General features: G+C 42.9%; 1 protein-coding gene across 1 annotated transcript; it reads left to right on the top strand.

The window, feature by feature from the left end:
- Nucleotides 1-18,724: 18,724 nt before the first annotated feature.
- Nucleotides 18,725-19,779, top strand: LOC123101602 (UDP-glycosyltransferase 83A1-like). Its single transcript, XM_044522976.1, has 2 exons — nucleotides 18,725-18,829; nucleotides 19,201-19,779. The coding sequence occupies exons 1-2, from the start codon at nucleotides 18,725-18,727 to the stop codon at nucleotides 19,777-19,779; spliced, it is 684 nt and encodes a 227-aa protein (XP_044378911.1).
- The last annotated feature ends 4,790 nt before the right edge of the window (nucleotides 19,780-24,569 follow it).

Here is a 24,569-nt window from a genome sequence, read left to right as displayed (position 1 = left end):
AGTCCACTTTGGATTTTTCAGTTGACCATTTTTGTAGTCACTCACTTGCTTTTTGCACAAGTGTGTGCTCTACACCTTCATTTTAATTAAATTGAAAATTATATTTCTTCTCGACGTGTTTGCACGGACTCATGACCCGTATCATTTATCTCTCACCATAAAAATTCTTTTTATGGTTCATCCTTCGCCGTATTGCTTGTTTTTTTGTAAACATATGATAGTAAACATGCACTATTGGAAAAAATGTGTGTTTTTTGCGAGTAGTTATTGTTTCCAAAAAATATAGACATCTTATTCACATAATGATAAACGATCCATTTATCGAAGAAAGTTGACACACAAGCATCTTCAACACTATCATACACTTGTTCGTGTACAAAAATGATACCGATGATGCCATTTACATGATAGTCTTGATTTCCCAACTCATTAGCACACAGGCTATATCTAATCAGAAGATCGAACATTATTGAGGTCACGCGCTAACGATTCTAATGTGTAGAAGTCCGCCTCTGACCAATCATCAATTTCCCGTGTATAATCAGGCGCCTACAGCGACATTAAAATAATGGTTGTATTAATTTAAACGAAATAAAAAAATTGATTTGCAAGGAAATAATATTTATTATAAAGACACAAGAACATACCGTGTAGTGTGAAGTCATTTCGTTGTCCTTCCCCACCACCTCGTCGTAAGGTAGGTAAATTTTGTCCCACGCTGCTGCCAGGTCCTCATCTGCCCAGTGTTCAAGAAACCAACACAAAAACTGTAAAAAGCAAAACTGGAAACGTAAATGTAAAAGGGATGATGATATGAGTCCGGATACTAACACTCAGTTCTTCCTGTGTGAATGACATGCTTCTGCTGGCTTCCGAAGGCAGGCTATTCTTCTATGAAGTGCTAGAGGGTGTGACTCTGCTCTCGGGGAAGCTATATTTATAGCATCGGTGGTTGGGCCACCCCCACTCTATACTCCATAGTGGCTTGACCCAATAATCAAAAAACATCTAAAAAAACCATTTGTGTTACCTCTTCTACGTGTATAGTTTATTGACGAAAAAAATGACACCAGTAAGAATTTGAAAAAAAATCAAGAGTTTACAAAACACATATAATTATACGTGATGGAGAAAAAATGGTGTATTATGACGGAATTCTCTATGGTTGTAAACCAAATAAAAGTTCCACCAACCTCCTTGCCACACGTGTGAGGTTACCATAAAATCGTGACAAATCGAGCATTGCCGCCCCTTTAAGGGGTCGAAAAAAAACTTGCATGCTCCGGCGATTGCTATATCATTAGTATGAGGCGCTGTTGCTGGACATCTGAGTGTGACGGCATATCGGTGTTGGGATGCAATGTCGTCACAACAAGCTATGTGGATGAGTACTTTATGAACCTGACTAGCTAAGTAACTTGATACAATGTAGTTATTGTCACAGATCTAAAATGGTTCTCGTACTCAGACGACATTGTCACATTTTGCGTTAATGCGATAACATTGTGGCAGGCAAAGACAGAGGTAACTAGCAGATGCTATGGTTGGCTATGTCTGGGGCTTGCTTGGTCGCGGACATTTGCAAACATTGGGTGGTGTCTCCCCCGGTCGACCTAGATGGGTTCAATTGTTGGGAGGCATAGACGCCAACTTGCTGAATGATGTCATTTTGTGAGTATAAGGAGGTGACTTCTGCTCTTCCCATCATTGTTGGTGTACTGTGAGATGGACAAAAAGGTGTGTCCTATAGTGGTAGTCACCATGGAAGCGGCACCGATTGATGGTCTGCATGGTTCACTCTCCATAAGTCATTGTGCCAGTGTTGATGGTTATATTTCCTCATCATGTGTGCGGTTGATAGGCTCCCTGTCTGTTTAGCATGTCGATAGGGGTTTAGTTGTAGGTCGATAGGATCCCTGTCTGTTTAGCAGTGGCAACATGCACACGGCTTACGGCTTATGTCTTCATAATCATGACCAACCAACTCTACATGTTCCACCCGCCAAAAAAAAGCTTAGATGACATTATGACCACGTAAAACGCCAACCTCTTCGACGCCGCAACCACATCCAGTACCCAAAAAACCCCAAAACCTCTAAGAACACAGCCATCATTAGCACTGGCGTGCTCGCTCCGTTGGAGGTGTGCGGTCTAGTGGAGGTACTCGCCGGACTCGGCCGGCTGCGTGGCAGTGGTTGCTCGGGGTGAAAAAGCCAGGGCGGTGCTCGCCGGCCTTGAGCGATGGCCACCGTGGGCATCGTTTTCCTCCTTGGCGACGTCATCTGGGATCTTTGCGGCTCTACCCGAATCAAGACATTCCAAAAATCCAGATCTTGAGGGCACCGTATTGATCGCGAAAATGGTCCTTCATACGGTTTGGACGTGCACGGTGGCTTTTCTAGCAACAATTTTGGGGTTCAGCAAGTTCGGAGGCGTGGCATTGCTCCAGGTAGTCGGCTCTTCTCTGGCATATGTCCCCCGGGCAGTACGGGCAGCCGAGCGGCGCACCGGTGCGGGGAGCTCTGGGCGGTGCTGAGTGGCTCATATTAGCGATATGCAAAGGGAGGGCGCGATGGAGGAGAAGTGTAGGTTGCCAAGCAGTGTGGTATGTGTGGATAGATGGGCGGGTTGTGGTTCTCTTAATATATTCGCACAGCCGACAGGCCCGTCTGCATGCAATCCATGTCGCACGTGGTCACCTATCTTCAGTATTAAAAATAAACAACTATTGCACAGCATATTATCTGGATGTCTGCTGCAACCAGACGGTATCCTGAATATTTAACCCGCTACCCAATGCATCATCTTTTGGAGTACCCAAAAGCAGTCGTACTGGTCTTCGGCTAGACGGGCATGCATAGTTGTAAAATCGACGAATAACGCACGTGATACGCATAGTTGAATTGGTGAAATCACACTTGCAGTACGGGAGTCTCTTACTGGCACAAGCAGCACCAAGCAAGTTGTGCTAGTAGTACACCAAGGTTCAGATGGTATGTTCCCGAAGTAGTCCTTTGTACCAGCAAAAAAAATAGCAGCCAGTCGTACTAGCGCCATGCATTTTGGACAAAAGGAATGTCCCGGCAAGCTCGCAATGTTAACTTGTCATGCACGACTTTGGCAAAAAACCGGCTGGGTGACGTTTTTTTCGTTCGTCCCAAAATAAATTATCAACTTTGTACTAGAGTACAAATATATTTATTTTAAGACGGATTGAGTACAAATATATTTATTAGATTGGTACAGTAAAATGAAAAAAATCACGCGTACCATGGTACGTCTTTAGAAAAAAAATCGTTTGGCACATGTTAAAGCTTTTTTATTCCAAAGGACAAATAATATATACCTAAAAGGGATCTTATCAAAACAAACCACCCCAAATGTGGTACAAAAAAGTCGTGCATCATGCTTGCAATACTTGCTGAATTGCAGGGTGAAATCTTCAAGAAAAGGCATGGCTGTATCGACCAACCGCTACCACATGTTTGATGACATAGTTTGAATTTTGATATATTTTCCTATGAAGCTAGTCAAACTTTACAATGTTTTACTTTGACGAAATCTTATATGCAAACTATAAGGAAACGGGAGGGAGTACTTCTTGAAAAGAAACCAGATCCGTCACTTAGATATCCCCCACACCACAAAACATCCTTCTTTGTTGTGTTGTCGTCTGTCTCCAGGGCTTGCTGCGTTTGGATGCTGCCCCACGTGGATCCGTACATTGGTACCTCTTCCCAGTGGATCTTTTTGTGCCCCATGATTTGTCTACCTCCTTGACGGCAATGGGCATAACTCTCCTCCATGGTGCTCCAAGCCGGGGATCACCTTGCTTCACTACCTAGGGGTTCTCCCTTCATGTAAACAACTAAACAAAATCAGGTGTTTCAACAACCATAAAAAATGATTAATTGAATTGCATAAAAAATGCAACTACATACGCAAATGGTGAGGCACCTTGCTTCCCCCACCACTGATACAGCTTGCTATGCAATAGTTGAACTTGTACTAGGGGGGAACCTGGGTCTGCAACCCACCACCGCGTCAACTATATGACATTCTCCAGCTCGGGAAACAAACACTTGCCTACGTAATCAATTTGCACGTATGGAAAAGTTATTTGTCATTTACGACGTTGAAATTCCATGCAGCACTTACTCTCTCAAGCAAGGCATGACATGCATGCACGCTGGACGATCCTCTTCCGAACGGATCCTCCAATTTTCATATCGACCAACCGCTACAAAATTCAAAAGCAAGCGGCAACTCCCTCCCCTCTTACCACATGTTGCTTAGCGAGAACCACGCACATTATGTTAGATTTATAGAATTTCCTGCAGACCTAAAAACACCTTTGGTACTAAAGTTATAATTGCAGCGTTGGCGTCTATGCTGCGGACAACATGCTCCATTTTACAATGGCTCATGGATCAACTAAATCTACATCCTCCAATCCCAACATTTATCCGTCTCCGGTGTTGACTGCTTCCAGATGGTGCCCCAGCGTTGATCTGTACCTATTCCCAGCGCGCCTATATTGTTATCTCTTTTAATTGGATATCTCTATCTCCGATGATCTCTCTACCTCCTTAACACCAATGGTCGTATCTCTCCTCTCCTCGAATGTGCTCCAATCTGGGCATCACCTTTCTTCTATAACTAGTGTTTTTTCCTGAAGATTTCTCCCAACCACTTTCGACCACTAAAACCTACACCTTCAAAAATCAAAACACATAACAAATGCCTAGTCGACGATTATCTGTCGCCTGGGGCTGACTGCGCCTTCATGGTGCCCCAATGCCGATCTACATATCGGTAGGTCCACCCAGTGGATCTCTCTATCCCCGGAGATCTTTCTACCTCATTGACGTGAATGGTCGTAGCTCTCCTCTCCTCAAATGTTCTCCAAGCCGGGCATCGCCTTTCTATGCTAACTAGTGTTTTTCTCCTATAGTTCTCTCTCAAACACTTTCGCCCCCCTTCATGGAGATCGACAGTAATGGACTCAATGTACCATCAGGCGTATAGAAGGAAGCGTTTAGGTTTTGTCCCTCCATTACGTATATAATTTAGTGGTGTTTTGCCTTACATCTCGAACATCAGCGATGAAGGGTACATACTCCCTCCATTCCTTTTTAGCCTCCATATAATATTTGGTCAAAGTCAAACTTATGTAACATGACTATTTGCATAGAAAAAAATTAATATCTACACTAAAGTTATATGATATTAAGATTTATTTCGTTGTGCATCCAAAATGTATTGATGACATAGTTTGAATTTTGATATATTTTCCTATGAAGCTAGTCAAGCTTTACAATGTTTTACTTTGACGAAATCTTATATGCAAACTATAAGGAAACGGGAGGGAGTACTTCTTGAAAAGCAACCAGATCCGTCACTTAGATATCACCCACACCACAAAACATCCTTCTTCGTTGTGTTGTCGCCTGTCTCCAGGGCTTGTTGCGTTTGGATGCTGCCCCGCGTGGATCCGTACATTGGTACCTCTTCCCAGTGGATCTTTTTGTGCCCCATGATTTGTCTACCTCCTTGACGGCAATGGTCGTAACTCTCCTCCAAGGTGCTCCAAGCTGGGGATCACCTTGCTTCACTACCTAGGGGTTCTCCCTTCATGTAAACAACTAAACAAAATCAGGTGTTTCAACAACCATAAAAAATGATTAATTGAATTGCATAAAAAAACCAACTACATCCGCAAATGGTGAGGCACCTTGCTTCCCCCACCACTGATACAGCTTGCTATGCAATAGTTGAACTTGTACTAGGGGGGAAACTGGGTCTGCAACCCACCACCGCGTCAACTCTATGACATTCTCCAGCTCGTGAAACAAACACTTGCCTATGTAATCAATTTGCACATATGGAAAAGTTATTTATCATTTCTGGCGTTGAAATTCCATGCAGCACTTACTCTCTCAAGCAAGGCATGACATGCATGCACGCTGGACGATCCTCTTCCGAACGGATCCTCCAATTTTCATATCGACCAACTGCTACAAAATTCAAAAGCAAGCGGCAACTCCATCCCCTATTACCACATGTTGCTTAGCGAGAACCACGCACATTATGTTAGATTCATAGAATTTCCTGCACACCTAAAAACACCTTTGGTACTGAAGTTATAATCGTAGCGTTGGCGACTATGCTGCAGACAACATGCTCCATTTTACAAGGGCTCATGGATCAACTAAATCTACATCCTCCAATCCCAACATTTATCCGTCTCCGGTGTTGACTGCTTCTAGATGGTGCCCCAGCGTTGATCTGTACCTATTCCCAGCGCGCCTATATTGTTATCTCTTTCAATTGGATATCTCTATCTCTGATGATCTCTCTACCTCCTTAACACCAATGGTCGTATCTCTCCTCTCCTCGAATGTGCTCCAATCTGGGCATCACCTTTCTTCTGTAACTAGTGTTTTTTCCTGAAGATTTCTCCCAACCACTTTCCACCACTAAAACCTACACCTTCAAAAATCAAAACACATAACAAATGCCTAGTCGATGATTATCTGTCGCCTGGGGCTGACTGCGCCTTCATGGTGCCCCAATGCCGATCTACATATTGGTAGGTCCACCCAGTGGATCTCTCTATCCCCGGAGATCTTTCTACCTCATTGACGTGAATGGTCGTAGCTCTCCTCTCCTCAAATGTTCTCCAAGCCGGGCATCGCCTTTCTACGCTAACTAGTGTTTTTCTCCTATAGTTCTCTCTCAAACACTTTCGCCCCCCCTTCATGGAGATCGACGGTAATGGACTCAATGTACCATCAGGCGTATAGAAGGATGCGTTTAGGTTTTGTCCCTCCATTACGTATATAATTTAGTGGTGTTTTGCCTTACATCTCGAACATCAGCGATGAAGGGTACATACTCCCTCTGTTCCTTTTTAGCCTGCATATAATATTTGGTCAAAGTCAAACTTATGTAACATGACTATTTGCATAGAAAAAAATTAACATCTACAATAAAGTTATATATTAAGATTTATTTCGTCATGCATCCAAAATGTATTGATGACATAGTTTGAATTTTGATATCTTTTCCTATGAAGCTAGTCAAACTTTACAATGTTTTACTTTGACGAAATCTTATATGCAAACTATAAGGAAATGGGAGGGAGTACTTCTTGAAAAGCAACCAGATCCGTCACTTAGATATCCCCCACACCACAAAACATCCTTCTTTGTTGTGTTGTCGCCTGTCTCCGGGGCTTGCTGCGTTTGGATGCTGCCCCGCGTGGATCCGTACATTGGTACCTCTTCCCAGTGGATCTTTTTGTGCCCCATGATTTGTCTACCTCCTTGACGACAATGGTCGTAACTCTCCTCCAAGGTGCTCCAAGCCGGGGATCACCTTGCTTCACTACCTAGGGGTTCTCCCTTCATGTAAACAACTAAACAAAATTAGGTGTTTCAACAACCATAAAAAATGATTAATTGAATTGCATAAAAAAAACCAACTACATACGCAAATGGTGAGGCACCTTGCTTCCCCCACCACTGATACAGCTTGCTATGCAATAGTTGAACTTGTACTAGGGGGGAAACTGGGTCTGCAACCCACCACCGCGTCAACTCTATGACATTCTCCAGCTCGGGAAACAAACACTTGCCTACGTAATCAATTTGCACGTCTGGAAAAGTTATTTATCATTTCTGGGGTTGAAATTCAATGCAGCACTTCCTCTCTCAAGCAAGGCATGACATGCATGCATGCTGGACGATCCTCTTCCGAACGGATCCTCCAATTTTCATGTCGAAAGACTACATCTTCACAACCTGATTATTCTATTTCCTGTAAATGACCGATATAACCACCCCGCCACCAGTCCACCCGCCGTCGAGCCACATGAGCAACACACAATTTAGACGCACTCGTGAACCGCATCGCCAGCAATACGATCCGCTAACGCCCAGCAGGATAGAGCTCTGGATGCACATTGCTTTGAGCCGCCTAAGCTTTTGTTCTCCCTCTTCGTCATTCATGACTTAAGACACACAAAAAAAGACCTCTACGTTCATTCGAAATCATGGTGGGGTGATTCTTCCTATGTGACGTACATATTATTAAAAGTTATTGTTAAAAATCCGCATAGTGCATCGTTGAGAAAAGAATGCAAAGCATACAACTTTATTATTCTATTGTCTGTCAATGACCGATATAACCACCCCGTGCATCCACCCCGCCACCAGTCCGCCTGTTGTCAAGCCACATGAGCAGCACATAATTTAGTCCACTCGCGAACCGCCTCGCCAGCAAGACGATCCGCTAATGCCCATCAGCATAGAGCTCTAGATGCACAATCCTTTGAGACGGCTGAGTTTTTGTCCTCCCTCTTCGTCTTTCATGGCTTAAGACACACAAAAAGAGACATGTGTGTTCATAATATATCATGGTGGGGGTGATTTCTTCCTATGTGACGTACATATTATTAAAAGTTATTTGTAAAAATCGGTATAGTGCATCGCTGAGAAAATATGCAAAAGCATACGGCAGCAAGTAAAAATTAAAAAACGGTTCCAGCAGAAAGTTAAGATTAAAAACGGATGCAAAGCATACCACACTAAACACCACACCTAATACTGGACATCTCATCAGCAACTACAAATGATAGCCATTTCACACAATAAAGGGAACTACTGATCTATGGGACACGCATCAGTAGTTATCTTCTCTATACAAATTTACAGAGCCATCATCTTATCCCCTGCCGCATGAACGAGCATCTTGGGAGGCAGCTCCAGGTATGTGAGATCCTCAACTTTGACGTCTCCAGGGCACGTGCTGCTTGTCACTTCCATGTCTGCCATCATAGAGACACCCTTCCAGGCATTATCAGGGGTGGTGTGCGACCCAATACTCGCCCTGTACTGCGGCCAAAGCGAGTCCGGCGACCTGAGGCACACCATTGACACCACCGCACCAAGACCGTGCACTCCACCCACAAGGAGGAACGCTCGGCTGTCATCATCGGCGAGCAGCAAGTAAGGAGGATCCAACAACGCCGGCACATGGAGCTCGATTACCTTGCCGTAGTTCACCTTGGTTATTGTCATGGAGTGGCTGCTGGTGAAGTGCTGGACGAGAGCCAGTGGTGGGGCGGCGAAGCCACACCCAGGGTGCACGCAGGCACATGATTCATCGCCGTGGGTATGTGTATTGATGCATGTTGCGCCGCTGCCGCCGGCGTCCATCTAAACCACTATTTGTGCCACATGTTTTATGGCATATGTTTGAGCACTCCTCTATATATAGGGTGATGAGACTTGTTTCAAAAATTTTAAATAATAGTCGGTTGTATTCCTATCCACTGAAGTCAACTATACTTTTTTTTACATTGAATGTGACCGCTTCTCAATGCTCAGTACCAAGAACTACACCCACACCAACTGAGGTCAAGCATGGCATATTTTTTTTCCTTTTCCCACAATCGTTAAACATCTGTTTTACAGTGAATTAATGTCCGTGCCCCATTAGAATTAGAAATTAAATCTTTATTCGTTTCTGTGAACAGATTCGATAACAAGAATGCAGAAAAAAAAAGCTGTCACTACATTTGTTGGCAGGTGTTCTGGCCTGTATTGGATAATTGTTTGGTTAAATAATTAAATTTAGTTCGATTAACCATTTTGCACGGTCGAGGAAACATAAACGCGAATGCGAAAAACCACCACCGACTCAAGGCATTGGCAAAACCTGTTTTTAATTTGGACGCATGCAGGTACGGGTGGCCATGCAAAACTTCGGTACAATGATTATTTTATATGAGCCTTGGTTCGCTATAAAGCTGGGACGTTTGTTGAGAGGTGTACCCTACGTGCCTATCACATGCACTACTCGGGTAGAACGAGGCACTACTTTAGTAAGCATGGCTCAGTATAAAGCTGAGACGATTGTTGAGATGTGTACCATAGGACATATCACATACTGATAGGTTGCATAGCCTTCAACACGATTTAAGCGTTGAATGGCCAGCGGGAGCGGCAGCTTCTTGGCAAAGGGTATCGAGCTACATTATGCTTACTGGCTCAGCCTTGGCCTGCGCGCTCGTATGAGCAGGCTGGAACAGTACCGGCACGGTCGTCAAGAAGTTGACTATAGATTGTAGCGGCGTAGCGATACAACTTTCATCCAACTGTACTACTGCAGCGGCGTTACAATGGTGCACGGTACGAATGTGGACGGTACGTATATGGAAGTACCGTCGTGGCACATCACATTCAACGTGCCGCCGAATAAAACAAATGTTGAAAGAAAAATGTTCACACCCTGATGTCAGGAGCTCATTTACTCACACCGACTCATTCAACCAATCACGTAGAGGGTCATTTTACTAATGTTGCATGGGACCAGTGAGGGATGCAGCACTATAAAAACTGGCGGGGATGAGGGTCTCAAAGCTCAAAATGGAGGGGAAAGAAAACTAAGAACATGTCGGAACCAGCGAAGCGTGCAGGGAAGGAGGTGTTCGAGCCTAAGATAGAGGAGACCCAGCGTCAGAAACGTGACAGCTCGCCACTGTATGTGGCAAAGGTAAAAATCTAAATATGTTGAAAAAAATAATATTTACGCATGGTAAAATTATCCTACTAACACTACATGATATTGATGTAGGATTATAGGGACGACATCATCCTCTCTGTGACAGTGAAGCAGATTTGGGACGGGGTGAAGGGAGCTGCGCACGGAGATGACCCTGTCATAAACAATCGCCGCCCAAGCATGGTTAGATACTGCCTATTAGCTAACTAAATGGTTCATACGATTATGCTAAAAACTGATTTCAATTATTTATGGTCTGAATGGTTTTTGTCTTACTCAGGTACGACTATGTGCGCGGCTATTAAGAAGCAAATCAGACGCGTACCAGTTCAGCTGTGTGCTAGATGACGGCACGGGACGTGTCAAAGCAAAATTATGGTGGGGGTTCTAAAAGCTAGTCGAAAAAATTGTTCTCCTACAACAAAAAATAATTTCTATTACTTCCTTTTGGAGATTATGATCGCAAAAAAATACCTTTTATGCTCAGGTTTTTATATGATTTTTTTCTTACTTCCTGTTCAAGTTATCTTCGCCAGTGGAAGAGGCAGCCATAAAGAATTTAAGGTGAATAAAAAAGTCTGAACTAAATAATGTCAATTTTTTATGTATAACACACCTGCATAAGAACTCTCCACTACACAGGGACCATGACTATGTCAAAGTGAGTGGAAGGCCTAATATGATGAGCGATGGGCCACATATATGTATTTATAACATACAGTAAGTATGATTATAACTTCATTTTTTGTTTACTCGATATTTTTACGCTGATTTTTCCATGGTTGTATTTAAAAAAAATCGCCAGTAAAGTGACAAACTACAATGACATCACCCACCATTTCCTCCAAGCTATATATGAGCACCTGCAGATTTCAAAGGCAAGATTAATCTTTATACATTGGAGTTGCTTTGAGTATAATCTCTACTTTATCTCTTATACTAATATATAGGTTTATTTTGTTGGCAGACTGACGCAGCTAACGCTCGTGCGTCTACTAAAAAACCAACATCTGATGACATTGTCAACGTGGTTGAAACCATAAAGGAGTTTGAGCATAGGTATATTCTTTTACCGCGAGCCCTGGTCGTTTAATTGCGAGGTGTATTATTGACAATATATGTTGTCTTGCAGCGATGGGGAGAAAGGTACACCTATCGGTTACATCTTAGAGACGCTTAAAATAGAGGAGCCTGTGGCGAGGTAAAATAGTTATATATTTACTTTTTTCTAATTGACAATTTACTTGTTTTGAAATGAATAAAATTTATTAATTCTGCGATCTTACGTTGCAGGGAGGCCTTGGCCATATTGCTTGAGATTGGAGAAATTTATACAACGGTGGACAAGGACCATTTCAAGGCGATTTGAGAAAAGAATTATCTTTCTTTGGGGTGAAGCATGTGAGCTGCCCTTAATGTAGTAGTATTCGCAATGGGTGCTAGCTAGTACTGTTGTCGTCTTCTGATCATGCTTCCCAAAATTGTTTTCTGAAACTTTCACGAAGCATTCGATCGATCTCCTTAATAATTTAAGGTTAGGATTATTGTAGTTTGTTTAAGAACGTCAGGCTGTTGCATTATTGATCCATATGTGACGATCCCTGTATTACCAATGTTTTAAATTACCCTGGTATTTTCATTATTCAGAATTGCTTCCATTATGCTGTTTTTTTATTGCTTCTTTACTGAACAATAATTGTGCATTTCATGTGATTAACTAATAAAACATGCTTGAATTAAAAATATAAGTCGAAGCGGGTACAGGAGAATTGGGGTGGAATAAGGACATGCAAAACATAAATTTCTAGGTCAGATGAGGCAGGCGGGTACAACAACGCTAATGAAAGTGAATGAAGGGGGTACATATGACCATCACATTGGCTCGCCCACATCTAAGACTTTAACACTAGATATGACAACACAATGGCGAGAACTATCCACAGTGACAAGTTCAACATGCGAAGAAGCTCGACCATGCCGACGAGTTCCGCTCCTTGTCCGGCAGTACGCAGAACGTTGCCTGCGAAGTGTGGTGCTGGGGGTGGAGCTGGATTGTACTCATCGGCCCAACGCCAGAAAGGGCAATCCTGCGACATTGGCACTTGATTATCAAGATCAGCCACGCTGGAATTATTTTTTCAGATTCGAAAGTTTTGTACTTACCGGATGGTTCACACACTTGAAAAAAATATCTATTTGGATTGTGAGAGGTGTTTGACCGGTAGACGTACACCTCCGCAGAGCAATAGGGGCAGACGAACGGCGCCCGTTCACCGCCGGGAGCCCTATGCGGCATGGAGTGACTCATGGCTGCGGTGGTGAAGGAGTAGAGATACTATCTAGTACCAGATGGAATGAGGAGCAGCTTTCAGGGTATGAGGTTCTGTGTGTGGAGAAGAACTATTGCAGCCCTGAACCTTATATTCAGCGTTGGAACAGTAAAAAAAACGGCATAGGATTCCACTATCTTATGCATGGTGTCCAAGTCGCGCGCGATTCCTTCACCTCGGGCATTTATCAAATGTACAGTGCGAAAAGGGCCTACAAAGACAACGTTAGCTCAGAAAAGTACTTTACAACATAGTAAAAAAAAGAAAAAAGTCATTGGCAAAGTACTGTATTTTTATAGGGAAAGTAATTAGGTAAGTATAATCCTTCGCTTATCGCAAAAAAAAAATCCTTCGCATCCGCAGACGTTTCATTACAGATCAATATCGGTCACACATCTATGTTTATACAAAAAAGGAATTAATCTTCACAAAAAAGAATGTCTGTAATGCCCGTAGAAAAAGAAAAAAATATAAGATCAGTTCAATAGCCAAAGATTTAATTCTTACAATAAGCTATGTATCACATTGCCAAGTACCCTTTTTTTAGACTCATCAGCCCAACCAGACTTCCTCCCCTCCCTCCCCCGTCGCCATCCGCGAGGCGTCGGGGAGGGTTCCAGATCCCCGTCGCCGCACCCCCAGCCTCCGCCCTCGCCGCCGCCAAGGGGCGCGGCCGGGCAAAGCCGGTGCGTCGCTGGCGGCAGCGGGGCTCCTTCGTCCCCCGCTCGTAGGGTATGGCGCGGGCCAGATCTAGCGGCTGGGCGCGGCGCTTGATGCCCATTTCCCAGCGTAATCGAGGTACACGCGCGAAAGATGATCATGTCTGTTTGGTCACACGGGAGCTCCAATCCTACCCATGGCCTTTCTGGGTCAGTCCATTGCAGCCACGACCACCAGAGGCGTAGGGCACGGCTAAAACCCTCCAGGTCCATGATCCCAAGACCGCCCAAGTGCCTTGGGCGGCAGACGGTCTTCCAGTTAACAAGGGAGTTACCTCCCGAGGTCTGAGATTGTTCCTCTTTTCGCCAGATGAGGGCCCGAATGATTTTGTCGATCTTTCTAAGTGGCCCCTTTGACAACACTTTTGCTTGCAATCTAAAACTACAACATCGAAAAACATAACACAAGACAAATCCATAGTCGATGTTTGTTGTCTTTAGACCATCAATTGAGGACGCGTTCATAGAATTGAAATGAGTATATTTATATACATACGTATAAAAACTAATGTGAAAAACACCATCAACATACAGGCAGTTAGCGTTGGCCATGACCAAAAAAATCGAAATAGGGTTGTTACTTTTCGCAATCATTCTAGGCTTGTTGACATTGCGCTGGGTTGTAATCAACATTATAGCAAAAATATCAATTTTTATGATGTGGCCGTACGTTTCTTAGATTTTCTGCAAATCTCGCATGGTTCCAGGGCGGACCACCGCCTGCGCGCAACCCCTTTCATATATACAGCCGAGAATCTGGTGTGTGAAGCCTTATACATTGAAGTGATAGCCATAAAAACTTCTTAACTGAATTATGGAAATTATCCAAATTACATACACGACTGCTACTTAAATTATCAGTGAATTACAAGTTGAACACCACGGGAATGAAGGTTCTATTTGGCCTCAAACAAACACATTTTGCCGCTTTAGCGAACATCGATATTAGTTTCGCTGCTGGTTAATCGCTAACCGTCTGAACGAACTCCTTAGGAAGATAACCGCTGTTTCCCCGGAGATGAAGAATGTCGTAGAGTATGAAAGACGCGAACTCGTTTGCATCACCTTGTAGCTGTGTCAAAAAAAGTACACATCGTCAAAATTAACAATAATGACATGTACCACTCTTCTAATTTAAATAATTATGCGACACAAACCTCTGGGAATATGTCATTATCTCCTTCAAAGTATCTGCAAAACATCAGCGTTGCTAGCCCCGTGCAGTTTCTGGTACATGTAAAACAAATTGTTCCATCATAGAGATGAGGTATGGTTAAGAAATGTAACAAAAAATTTCAAGCAATCCTTTACCTGAGTGTAGTTGTTGTCTTGCATTGAAATATGTGGACTGACATGCTTTCCCAATCATACTGCCAGTTCTCAAAAAAATCTGTGGCGCATTGCTTCAGGGACGTCTTCATCTGGGTGCTTATCTTCATATGTAGCTCTGGCAATGAGCTACCGCCATCCATGGATATTGTTGGGTCAAATACAGTTATCCTTGACTTGTTAAATTCAAAAGCGTAGCACACCCATGTGAAATTGACCTTCCCTGGAAGTAGCATCTTCGAGGGAAAAAATAATGTTTATTATCTGTTCATGTCTGAGCTTATCATCAATATAAAATGGTTAAAGTACGTACCAGGTTGCAATTCGGCAGGTCGTGTTTTACATGTGGTCCGATGAACTGTTCCCTTACTGCTAAATGCTGATGTTGAATGCTGAGCCATTATGCATGTCTGAAACACAAAAAACAAAAGATGATTAATTTATTATATGCTGTCGTAATGATGGTCATAGCCTCAAAGTTGTACAAGACAAAAAAATTGAAAAAAATGTTTTTCAGTTGAGGTGATTAGGTACCGCAACGTCTGATTCCATAAAGTGTTTCACAATGGAAGAGTGAGGTTCTTTTGTCCTTTCCTCGTCATATTGTTTGAATCTTCTTATTACAATGTCAAAGAAATCATGGTCCATGTCCTCGAACATGCACAGGTGTCTCTTTACTGTGGCAGCGGAGATCTCGATATACCTCGGGTTGTAGTGCATAATCCACAAGCTGCATGCCGAATTAAAATAGTGAATATCAATGAATCAAAAATAAAAAGTTCATTTGACATGGTTTACCTCTTGTCCAAAAATCAATGTATGCACGGAGAACTTATTTACCTTTCACATGTGTTTTTGTCGTTGACGTTTTGCAACCATTTTTTGAATTTCTTGCATATATCGAGTTGATAATGCCATATGTGTGCCGGTTGACATTGTTGCTGGTTCGTACTTAACAATCTAGCCCTTCTTTTGACGAATGGTGAAGAGCTGATGTCAAACTCCAGAGTCCTCACGTTTAGATTCACCGTGTCCATGAATCTAGTGTCTCTTTCGTACACATACATTTGTTGTTTCAGCATGTTATTTGTTGATGGGCTTCTCCTTGATCAAGGAGGTGAAATTTGGCTAATTGACATTGCTCCTCCCACTGTAGGTTCAGGTGTTGTCATTCCGATTATGTTATCTGCATCATTATTCTTCCTTGAAACCGGGCTGTCAAAATCAATTCCCAAACTGAAACTTGGGCAGTCTTCAATAAGCCGTCTCTGGTCGTCATTCTCAAAAAGTCGTGTCTTTTTGGTCGACCCATTTGGCGAACAAGACGACAAGAATTGAGAAAAAGAGTCAACCCTTTTACCTCTTTGCTTGCTGTCTCCTGCACATATGAAAATGGAGTGTTCATTCATCATCATAGTTATTTCTGTCTAGCTAGGCGGAAAAAAATTAAGAAGCTTGAAAACTTACTTGTGCTCAAGGAGCCGCTGTTGTTTGATTTGTTTCTGTTTCTTCCTGCATCCCTATCTTGCTCGTAAGTGTCGTGTAGAGTTCCATCTTTAGTTGAGCTATCTACATGCCTCCATTGTCTTCCTATAGCTCCTAACTTACCAATTAGCTGCACTGTCTCATACTCAACTATTTTATTTAACCTCTCAACACAACACTAATTATGGGTCATTAGCTCTCTGTAAATACCAGCACCGCACTGCTCGAAAAATGAAATGACAATTAATCATACCAAAAAATGACTGTACTTTATCAGTGTATTAAAGAAAAAACTTTGTAGTCATACCATTATCGGTAACCTCATATCTTCTGCAAGTTTGCAGGCTGCGGTCCAAATTTCTCCATCAGTGGTACGGTTAACACTGCTTCTTGGCTGCACTTTGTTCATACGGTGAAGTTAGAGGGATGTTAACCCCAAGCTAAATTGCCAATTCGAGAGAGTGATAACTAACCAATGATTTGCCGAATGTAGCCTCAAATCTTTCGCCCATTACTTTCATGTCAGACTGAATCATGTTTTTCAGTATATCATTGTTGAATACTGATATCCTTGGAAGAATACCATGGTCCATGTTCATCGGTCCAAGGTCGGCATTGTCCAGATAGAAAACCTGAAAAAACAAGTATTAGTTAAATGTACTGAACTATCCGTTCGAAAGAAAAATGTTATGTGGATAGCATTGTTAACCCGTACCTGTAAGAACAATGTACATCCTATTATGTAGCTTATGTTGCTCCCATTGCTCAACTCATTCTTTATCCTCGTTGCTGCTTGACAAAGTGCATCGAGGACAAATTCTCCCCAGTTCCAACACTGTAAGTCATCGGTGTTTTCTAGTGCGTGCCAATACGCAAAGGTGCCGTAATCGTGCTTGCTAGTAGGTGCAAGTAGATGCCCAACTATGAAGATGATAAAAGCTGTCTTGAACACTTTTATTTCCTCTTGTGACATTGGGTTCCTATACTGCTTCTCTAGTATTTTTTGTGCAGCCTTGAGGCTATGACCATCCTTCTTCTCCATGCCTAAACGCTTCCTAATCAAATAAACTATGCCCTGCTTGCCATCAGAAATCTTTTCTAGGACCCTCCTTCCCGAGCATGGGATGCCGAAAACGTTGTTCACATCTTTAGGGCTCATTTTGTACTGCCTACTTTCATCTATAATTATCATATGTCTAATCTCATCAATTTTGCTCAGTAACCACACTGAAAACTTCAAGTTCAATTTGTTCAGCAAGGGAAATTTTAGTAAACCTTCAAACCCCATTTCGGTAACAATTTTCCTTTTGAAATCAACAAAGGAGGATATGACCTTGAATACGAGTTTGGTGGAGCACCTGGATGTCGGACAGCTGCCATCACTGCGTTCAAACTCCTCATCTGACAATTCTGGTATATCCATGATTTGTTCAATACAAGTCCACAATCCTATCAACAAAAATCAGAGATGTATAAGTGTGGTTATTCATTTGTTCTCGAGTTTATTTATAGAGCAAAAACGTATTATTCTGGATACACAGAGTTTATTTATAAAGCAAAAAAAGGTTTTATTCTTAGTACTTTTCGGCCCATAATGTCGGACATTTTCGGCCCATTTCTCCCATAATTTACAAGTGTATACCGTCATGTATATTTTCACTAGCCCAACTACTCGAGCCTCTTCTTCGTCGCCCAACTACACTCGTATCCATGTACACAAAACAGAATGAAGAATACTGATAGAACAGCATGAGCTACAGCTAGCTAGAACCGGCAAGAACAGAGAAAGAATAACACCCATAATTTCGGACATTTTCGGCCCATTTCTCCCATAATTTCTAAGTGGATACCGTCATGTATATTTTCACTAGCCCAACTACTCGAGCCTCTTCTCCGTCGCCCAACTAAACTCGTATCCATGTACACAAAACAGAATGAATAATACAGATAGAACATCATGAGCTCCATCTAACTAGAACCGGCAAGAACAGAGAAAGAACAACACCCATAATTTCGGACATTTTTGACCCATTTCTCTCATAATTTCTAAATGGATACCCTCTTGTATATTTTCACTAGCCCAACTACTCGAGCCTCTTCTTCGTCGCCCAACTACAGTCGTATCCATGTACACGAAACAGAATGAAGAATACAGATAGAACAGCATGAGCTCGAGCTAACTAGAACCGGCAAGAATAGAGAAAGAACAACATGAGCAAGTTGTTTTAGGTACATACCAAGGTCCGTCGCTGTATTAGACAAGTCCCAGCCTGGCGAGGCAGCACTGTCCCGATGGCCGCAAACGCAAACACACTGTCACACTCCTTTCTTGAGAAGAACTATGTGAGAGACCTTGTGAGCCTTGGAGTGGATAAATGGAAGGAGGAGGAGGTCTGGGTGAGGAAGATCCTTGCATCGGATACCTTAGCCTACTCAATGCTTCTCTTGGGGAGAGAGTCGTCACGCATATCAAGCAAATAAACAAGTAGTGAACAGTTGGTCATGCATGAGGACGGCATTGCCATGCCCGATGCATTCTGACTATTGTATTGCCTAGTGTATAAAAATTGAGTAGGCCTGCTTAGCAATTCATAGCTCATGACATAGACTAAACAACTCGCGCCATGCATGACCACACCCGCCAACTCCCTCCAACAGATCCCGCCATGCATTGTTTAACATACTAACTCTTCCCGCCACGAATTGTTTACTCAACCATGCACAGATCCATAGAAACAGTGTTCAGGGATCAACGTCTCCGAGCATAGGTCCGGCTGGACCATGGTCCTGCCCAACATTTTCGCTCCGGCTTCCTGGACACGACGCAGTTCCAAGAGCTCGCCGACGGGCTCGCGCTCTCCGGCCGGCCGTTCCTGTGGGAGGTTCGGCCAGACTTAACCATCGGAGCAGGGCAGGATCAGTTCGACCTCGATGCGTTTAAGCGCCGCGTGGAGGGGAAGGGGCTGGTGGTGGGCTGGGCGCTGCAGCAGCGGGTGCTCTCGCAACCAGCCGTGGCCTGCTTCGTGTCGCACTGCGGGTGGAACTCGACCGTGGAGGGCGTGCTGCACGGCGTGCCGTTCCTGTGCTGGCCCTACTTCGCCGACCAGTTCTGCAACCAGAGCTACGTGTGCAACATGTGGGGCATCGGCGCCAAGCTCCGGCGAGATGGGCGAGGGGTCGTCGCAAAGGAGGAGGTCCGGTGCAAGGTCGCGCGGCTCCTCAGTGATGACGAGGGGGTCAAGGCGAGGGCGGCGGCATGGAAGGAGGTCGCGTGCGGCAGCATCCAGGAGGGAGGGTCCTCGCATGGGAACTTGCTCAAGTTTGTCAGCTTGCTAAGACAACAATGATCAATTGATATTGTTACTTCTTAACCTCGAAATTGTTGTGATGTCCGATGCACGGGGGGAGAAACCAGTCCTTCTCGGCTATGAACTTCATCATTAGAGAGAGACACGCTATCAAAATGGATGGCACGGCCTGCTTGACAAGGATCTCACGCGAGAGGTGTTTTGACGGAACGGCCGACTCGGAGCACAGACCGGCCACCGCAAAAACAAACGGGTTTGCTATTTTTCACTCGAGTGTTTTTCAATTGGCTATCATTCGAGTTTGTGCCTGTCTGATCTCACGCTGAGATTCATGCTGAGAGTTGTTGTTTTCAGTGGTGGGTTTCTTTTGTCATGTCTGGTCTGGTGCGGTTTTATTTTGGCCGGCGCGGGTTTATTGCGGGTCTGTCCGTTACAGTCTCCCCCGTGTGTCCTTTTGAATTTTTTCCCCCATTTCATTTGGGTGGTATTGTTTCGAAAGGGCGGAGTGGCAGAGGAGATGTTCGAGAGGCGAAGGAGTCGAGGCGATTCCCTTGGGTTCCTTGCGTTTTTGAGATCCCTCCCTGGTGAATCTTGATCTTCCCCTTCGATTCCCTGCTTCCCTGGTTAGTTTTTGTCTCTCTCCATCTCTCCCTTCACGCGTGCGATTTTTCATGATTGTGGTTGTGCAGCTTCCATATCTAGGTCTGGGGTTTGTTGGTAGTAGTGTGTTCGTGCGTTTGTGTTGTAGATTTTGTTCCTATTTGAGTATTTAGCAGTTGGTTCTGCTTCGTGGCTCGTGTAGTTTTTTGTGGATTCTGTGTGCTCGCATCAGTTGTTAGTATTTGCGGATCCCGTGTGCTCGCACCGTTAGGTTTTAGGTGTTCTCCTTTCGATCGTCTCGTTGTAGCCGCTGTTTGTTACTCGTTTATGAATTTACCATGTATATGTAATTATATAGTACAAATAATAATTATAAGAGACACGCGCTCAATGTTAAACAACTATTGAACAAATATAGCGCGAAGGGGGCAATGCCTCCTTGATGTCTACTACACAACCTTCTTCTTGTAGACGTTCTTGGGCCTCCAAGTGCAGAGGTTTATAGGACAGTAGCAAATTTCCCTCAAGTGGATGACCTAAGGTTTATCAATCCATAGGAGGCGTAGGATGAAGATGATCTCTCTCAAGAAACCCTGCAACCAAATAACAAAGAGTCTCTTGTGTCCCCAACACACCCAATACAATGGTAAATTGTATAGGTGCACTAGTTCGGCGAAGAGATGGTGATACAAGTGGTATATGGATAATAGATAATAGTTTTTGTAATCAGAAAATATAAAAACAGCAAGGTAACTAATGATAAAAGTGAGTGTCAACGGTATTACAATGCATTGAAACAAGGCCTAGGGTTCATACTTTCGCTAGTGCAAGTTCTCTCAACAATAATAACATAATTGGATCACATAACTATCCCTCAACATGCAACAAAGAGTCACTCCAAAGTCACTAATAGCGGAGAACGAATAAAGAGATTATGGTAGGGTACGAAACCACCTCAAAGTTATTCTTTCCAATCAATCCATTGGGCTATTCCTATAAGTGTCACAAACAACCCTAGAGTTCGTACTAGAATAACACCTTAAAACACAAATCAACCAAAACCCTAATGTCACCTAGATACTCCAATGTCACATCAAGTATTCGTGGGTATGATTATACGATATGCATCACACAATCTTATATTCATCTATTCAACCAACACATAGAACCTCAAAGAGTGCCCCATAGTTTCTACCCGAGAATCACAACGAAAACGTGTGCTAACCCCTATGCATCGGTTCATGGGCAGAACCCGCAAGTTGATCACAAAAACATACATCAAGTGGATCAATAGAATACCCCATTGTCACCATGGGTATCCCACGCAAGACATACATCAAGTGTTCTCAAATCCTTAAAGACTCAATCCGATAAGATAACTTCAAAGGGAAAACTCAATCCATTACAAGAGAGTAGAGGTGGGAAGAAACATCATAGGATCCAAATATAATAGCAAAGCTCGTGATACATCAAGATCATATCACCTCAAGAACACGAGAGAGAGAGAGAGAGAGATCAAACACATAGCTACTGGTACATACCCTTAGCCCCGAGGGAGAACTACTCCCTCCTCGTCATGGAGAGCACCGGGATGATGAATATGGCCACCGGAGAGGGATTGACCCCTTCGACAGGGTGCCCGAACGGGTCTAGATTGGTTTTCGGTGGCTACGGAGGCTTCTGGCGGCGGAACTCCCGATCTATTGTTCTCTCCGGTAGTTTTAGGGTATATGGAGATATATAGGCAGAAGAAGTACGTCAGGGGGGCCACGAGGGGCCCACGAGGGGGGAGGGCGCGCCCCCTACCTCGTGGCCTCCTAGAAGCTTCCTTGACGTAGACTCCAAGTCTCCTGGGATGCTTTCCTTCCAAAAATGAGTTCCGTGAAGTTTCAAGTCAATTGGACTCCGTTTGATTTTCCTTTTTTCGAAACCCTAAAATAGGCAAAAAAACAGAAACTGGCACTGGGCTCTGGGTTAATAGGTTAGTCCCAAAAATAATATAGAAGTGTATAATAAATCCCATAATCATCCAAAACAGATAATATAATATCATGGAACAATCAAAAATTATAGATACGTTGGAGACATATTAGCATCCCCAAGCTTAATTCCTGCTCGTCCTCGAGTAGGTAAATGATAAAAACAGAATTTTTGATGTGGAATGCTACTTGGCATAATTTCAATGTAATTCTTCTTAATTGTGGCATGAAATTCAGATCCGAAAGATTCAAGACAAAAGTTCATATTGACATAAAAATAATAATACTTCGAGCATACTAACTAAGCAATTATGTCTTCTCTAAATAACATGGCCAAAGAAAGTTCATCCCTACAAAATCATATAGTTTAGTCATGCTCCATTTTCGTCACACAAGAATGCTCACATCATGCACAACCCCAATGACAAGCCAAGCAATTGTTTCATACTTTAGTAATCTCAAACCTATAAACTTTCATGCAATATATGAGCGCGAGCCATGGACATAGCACTATGGATGGAATAGAATATAATGAGGGGGGTTATGTGGAGAAGACAAAAAGGAGAAAGTCTCACATCAACGAGGCTAATCGATGGGCTATGGAGATGCCCATCGATTGATGTTAATGCAAGGAGTAGGGATTGCCATGCAACGGATGCACTAGAGCTATAAATGTATGAAAGCTCAACAAAAGAAACTAAGTGGGTGTGCATCCAACTTGCTTGCTCACGAAGACCTAGGACACTTGAGGAGGCCCATTGTTCGAATATACAAGCCAAGTTCTATAATGAAAAATTCCCACTAGTATATGAAGGTGACAAAACAAGAGACTCTCTACATGAAGATTATGGTGCTACTTTGGATAGTAGCATTGTCCCTTCTCTCTTTTTCTCTCATTTTTTTATTTGGCCGTTCTTCCCTTTTTTATGGCCTTTCTCTTTTCTTTTTTTTCTTTTTTTGGGCCTTCTCTTTTTTATGGCCTTTCTCTTCTCTTTTTATTTTTATTTTTTTATTCCTCACTTGGGACAATGCTCTAGAAAATGATGATCATCACACTTCTATTTATTTACAACTCAATGATTACAACTCGATACTAGAACAAGATGTGACTCTATATGAATGCCTCCGGCGGTGTACCAGGATTGCGATGATGCATGAGTGACATGTATGAAAGAATTATGAGAGGTGGCTTTGCCACAAATACGATGTCAGCTACATGATCATGCAAAGCAATATGACAATGATGATGCGTGTCATAATAAACGGATTAGTGGAAAGTTGCATGGCAATATATCTCGGAATGGCTATGGAAATGCCATAATAGGTAGGTATGGTGGCTGTTTTGAGGAAGATATAAGGAGGTTTATGTGTGACAGAGCGTATCATATCACGGGGTTTGGATGTACCGGTGAAGTTTGCACCAACTCTCAGTGTGAGAAAGGGAAACACATGGTACCGAAGGGGCTAGCAAGGATGGAAGGGTGAGAGTGTGTATAATCCATGGACTCAACATTAGTCATAAAGACCTCACATACTTATTGCAAAAATCTACAAGTCATCAAAAACCTCGGCACTACGCGCATGCTCCTAGGGGGGTTGATTGGTAGGAAAACACCATCGCTCGTCCCCGACCACCACTCATAAGGAAGACAATCAAAGAACACCCCATGTTTCAAATTTGTTACATAACGTTTACCATACGTGCATGCTACAGGACTTGCAAACTTCAACACAAGCACTTCTCAAATACACAACTACTCAATTAGCACGACTTTGATATTATTACCTCCATATCTCAAAACAATCATCTAGTATCAAACTTCTCTTAGTATTCAATGCACTTATAAGAGAATTTTATTATTCTTGAATACCTAGCATATTAGGATTTTTTAAGCAAATTACCATGCTATTTAAGACTCTCAAAATAATATACGTGAATCATGAGAGTTCATCTATTTCTTCAAAATAAAACTACCACCATGCTCTAAAAGAATATAAGTGAATCACTAGAGCAAATGACAAACTACTCTGAAAGATATAAGTGAAGATCAATGAGTAGTCGAATAATTATGCGACTATGTGAAGACTCTCTAACATTTAAGGATTTCAGATCTTGATAATTTATTCAAACAGCAAGCAAATCAAAATAAAATTACATCTAAGAATAGCAAACATCATGTGAAGAAGCAAAAACTTAGGATCAACCGATAGTAACCTATAGTTGTTGAAGAAGAAAGGTGGGATGCCAAC

This window comes from Triticum aestivum, chromosome 5A (assembly GCF_018294505.1).
Source record: "Triticum aestivum cultivar Chinese Spring chromosome 5A, IWGSC CS RefSeq v2.1, whole genome shotgun sequence".
NCBI lineage: Eukaryota > Viridiplantae > Streptophyta > Magnoliopsida > Poales > Poaceae > Triticum > Triticum aestivum.
The sequence above is the reverse complement of the archived record's forward strand: the minus strand, read 5'-3'. Positions and strand labels throughout refer to the sequence as shown.